This window comes from Azolla caroliniana, unplaced genomic scaffold (genome assembly GCF_043228905.1).
Source record: "Azolla caroliniana isolate FFs.n. ecotype wild unplaced genomic scaffold, voAzoCaro1.0.p SCAF_10, whole genome shotgun sequence".
Taxonomy (NCBI): Eukaryota; Viridiplantae; Streptophyta; class Polypodiopsida; order Salviniales; family Salviniaceae; genus Azolla; species Azolla caroliniana.
Window position 1 is genome coordinate 18,823,714 of NW_028230445.1, and position 4,418 is coordinate 18,828,131.

The window sequence follows — 4,418 nt, forward strand, 5'->3', positions numbered from 1 at the left end:
CTCTATGGAACACATGTACACCATAGCATGAAGGCATGCACGCTAAACAAGGGTATGCTAAAAGGGGCACAAAGGAACATGAAGGCCTGCACTTGCATCCAAGGGACACCACAATATATTAAAGCTCATCATTTTAATCATCCAAGGGTATGCTAAAAGGGGCACATGCACACCCAACATGAAGGCCTGCACTTGCATCCAAGGGACACCACAATATATTAAAGCTCATCATTTTAATCATTAATAGTCGCAAAGTGATGAGTGTGTTTTAGAGTCTTTGTGGTGTACATCATATTTCATGTGTGTTTTTGTGTCCATTTTGTTTGCGATCTCAAAACATAAAGAAATGAAGGAAGTTGATGACATGAGAGACTAAACTAGGGGTTCAAAATACTTAGTATGCAAGATGTAAACTAATATACTGAAAATTCACACATTATTAGTTGACTCATATGGGTTTGTGAAGAAGAAACATTAAAACTTACATCAGACCTTACGAAGAGACCTCTGGGTATTACACAAAATTTCAGAATTGGGTATTCCCAACTCTTCACCTACGACAAACTTTTACCTTCAGCTTGTGCTTGGGCTTCAATTGCTTTCTCAAGGATTGCTTTATTTCTTTCTAAGGCTTCCACGTGAACCTTCTCATCAAGCCTTGCTTGCTTTCTTGCTTCATCCATGACTCGAGCCAACATTTGTGCTCTACTTGTTTCTTCATTTCCACTTGGAGAAATGCAGTCATCTTGAACAGTGAGAAGTACTTTCCCAAGCTCATGTTCTTCATCTTTATTCCTTGGTTCATCCGTTTCCATATTTCCACTTTGAGAAACTTGGTGATCTTTATCGGTGTACAGTACTTTCCTGGTGTCATGTTCATCATGTTTAGTCCTTGTATCACATGCTTCTTCATTTATACTGGGAGTAATGTGGTCATCTTTATCGGTGGAAAATACTTCCATGCCCTCCGTATTCCTTGTTGGACTTCCATTTCTACTCAGAGAAATGCGATCATCTTTATCGGTGGCAAATATTTCTTCAACCTCTGTATCCCTGGTTAAACTTTCAGTTGCACTCAGAGAAATGCTGTCATCTTTATCAGTGGAAAATACTTCAACAACCTCATGATCTTCATCTATATTCTTTTTTGCACTTCCGTTTCCAGGCTGCAATATGTGATCATTTTTATCAGTGGAAAGTACTTGCCCAGCCTCAACCTGTTTATTTAATTGAGACAAAGCATCAGAAACGGGTCCATTCAGGAACAAATTCTTTTGTTGCATAAGGAACTTCATTCGAATCTTCCTTTGAACTTCTTCTTCAGCCTCAAGATTGCTTTTTGCAAGGTCACCGATCTTACATGCGAACTCAGATGCAGCTTTTTCCTGCAGAGGTTGAAGGCCAATATGTATGTTGCATCAACAAAAACAACAAACATACTTTATTAATTCTTAAGCAAAAAGTTTGCTTTTGTTTAGCATGACTACCGCTAAAAGAAGGCTGTCATGTAATTCTCGTAGCTTTTCAACTGCGCCGCGTGCCTGATTTAGAGCAGCTGCTTCTTGTATTTTATCAGTGGTTTGTCTCTGACTCCGCATCTATATCACGAAGTATGAAAGGAAAAACATTTAGACAGGCCTATCAGAATGTTACTTTTCCCTTATTTACAGCAGTGTGTGCTTATTTACAACAGTGTGTGTTCTCTTTACAAGTGACTGTGCATCATTATGAATAATAAAAGAAGAAAATTGCGCTTCTTGTATTTTATCAGTGGTTTGTCTCTGACTCCGCATCTATATCACGAAGTATGAAAGGAAAAACATTTAGACAGGCCTATCAGAATGTTACTTTTCCCTTATTTACAGCAGTGTGTGCTTATTTACAACAGTGTGTGTTCTCTTTACAAGTGACTGTGCATCATTATGAATAATAAAAGAAGAAAATTGCTTCCTTACTGTTATGAAACATGAACAATAAACTTTAAAAAGAGACGATACTACATAGGCAATTGTTGGCATCACCAAATGTATAGTCCAACTCTAGAAGTTTTTAGCTTCTACTTTTATTGAATGGAAAATTAACAATGTTTACCTGGTATAATTCCACACATGATCCAATTTTTTTTAAAGATACTGTTCTCATCAAAGCAAAAAGAGAAAATATAGGAACAGGAAAACCTCTTTTTTCTGTTGTGGTATTGTCATAGAGATTTTGACCACTTGGCTTAAAACCTATCCACCATCATCTAAATTCTCCACTGAGAAGGCATGTGGATCATACCAACCCCAAATCATGGAGATCAATGCTCAGCATATACGATCCACCCAAGGACATCCAATTGCAATCCTTGTAACTTTGCTCCACGCCAACCAACATCTGACACCATGTCCCATCATCCACTCACCCCCCTCCTTTGTAGTTAAGCACTTCATGCTTGTAATACCATCTCAAGAATCATAACCAATTTTAAAGCTGCCTCATAAGTTAAGATCATTATCATGGATCTTTGGTAAACCTTGAGGTTTTACTTTTTCAGCGTGGATAACCTTAAGTACCCATATTTGTAATCATGATTTTGTCTTGCCAAGAATAGGAATGCATGACCCACAGGACCAAGTCTATATGAATTGCAATTTGGAATAGCAGAGATTTCCTGTGGAAGAAAGGTGAAGGCATAAATGAGGAACCTCTAGAAGCTATCATACTTATTCTTCAAAAAACAATGGAGTATGATGCATGCTGTGACGAGCATACAAATTGTCATAGGTTTTTCGTGACTTGAACCCATGACCTCCTTGATTAAGTTTTGTCCATTACATCATCATTTCAGACATGATAACCTGATAACCTTAACATTTCATATCCGATATCATACATCTTCACATCATTATGATATTCTACACTATGTTATCGAAGCACATTATGTAGCAAGGCAAGCATGCATCACAGGTAGGTGGTGAGCATGCACTATATATAGGGAAGATCCCAATGTTATAAAAACCATTCTGGTTCAACTCCATTCTTCAGTATAATCTTGCAACTCTTGGTCTTATTGTAAACAACACAATCTCATTCTAAAATTAGTAATGTTTTTGTCTTCAGTCCTTGACACATGTAATCTCACCCACTTCGACGGTAACGTAGCCCACTATAAGTGGATACCACGCATGAAAATGAGAAGGCAAAAGAGATAGCAAATACTCATTCAACAGAGGCACCCATATACACAGTAGGCTTCTACATTCCACACAGGAAGCATCATGGTATCATGCTTTAGGGTTTGACAAGGCCAAACCTCTTTTGGAGATCTACATTAGGGCGTTACTAAATATGCTAATGAAGGGATTTTTTTTATCATTGGAGACATGAATGCAAGGATTTAACACAAGCATGCAGAGATCACGATTTATCATTAGAATCATCTTATAAATATGCTTGGATAGAAATAGGTCCCAAATGGAAATAATGCTCATGTGACAGAGCTACAAGTGCACAAGCATTAGCTAAGATAAACTCCATGTAGCTTCGCAAAATCACAAAGTTATCATAAGGGCCATATGAAAAACATGAATGCATAGAAATAGATCCCAAATGGAAACAACACTAACGTTACTGCACTATGAGTACACAAGGATCAGGCATAATATCACAAAGTTATCATAAGATCCATACAAAGTACACATATAATGCATGTAATTAATAGTAATCAATGTCTCAACAAGATCGGTTTCCAATCATTTAATGTTGCAATCCCCTACTTTTGAGAGTTGGAAACTAAGGTCATAGATGTTGCACATACATAGAAGTTCCTCTTCGTTCTCCTCCTCCTCCTCCAAAATTTGGATGGTTTTTATAAACATCTTTCGAACCTCCACTAAGGCATGCCTGGCTCGTCGATGTGGGATCAATTTCCAAGACTCAGGAGTGCATTTTGTGTGTGTTTCCATAGCTAGAGACAATCAATAAAAAAACACATACAGCAAGAAGAGAGGACTTACCCTGTGGAGCTCTTCTTGGATGGCAATAGTCTGCCGCGTGAGATCATCGTTCTCACCTCTGATAATAACCTTCCAGAAGTCTTTCACATATCGAACAGCTCTCAAGAAGGAACCCATATCTGTCTGTCTCTGTTTTCTCTGCACCTCAGTTTCAACCAAACCTTTTGATGAAGGGAGGGAGGGAGGTGGCTATGACCTTCAATTTTATTTATTTTTGTTCTTTCAGCAATTTATAAAACTGTCCTATTTGTCACTCGCTGTTCACGGTGTCGGTCGGTCGGTCTGATGCTGTAATATAACACATCTACTCAACATTCAATTTGAACTTGAATTCTTTTCTTTTTCGTAATTAGCTTACCTTAGTGGTAAGTTGTTACACTACAAGGCTCACGCCACTAGTTATGGCTTGGGTTTGAAGAC

The 4,418-nt window shown here is 38.0% G+C and overlaps 1 protein-coding gene across 1 annotated transcript; it reads right to left on the bottom strand.

The window, feature by feature from the left end:
* Positions 1–419: 419 nt before the first annotated feature.
* Positions 420–4,156, bottom strand: LOC147859354 (uncharacterized). The gene is made up of 3 exons (XM_087325267.1): positions 3,999–4,156; positions 1,488–1,598; positions 420–1,385 (listed from the first exon to the last, which is right to left on the bottom strand). The coding sequence occupies exons 1-3, from the start codon at positions 4,113–4,115 to the stop codon at positions 555–557; spliced, it is 1,059 nt and encodes a 352-aa protein (XP_087181393.1). The 5' UTR covers positions 4,116–4,156; the 3' UTR covers positions 420–554.
* Between the last annotated feature and the right edge of the window lie 262 nt (positions 4,157–4,418).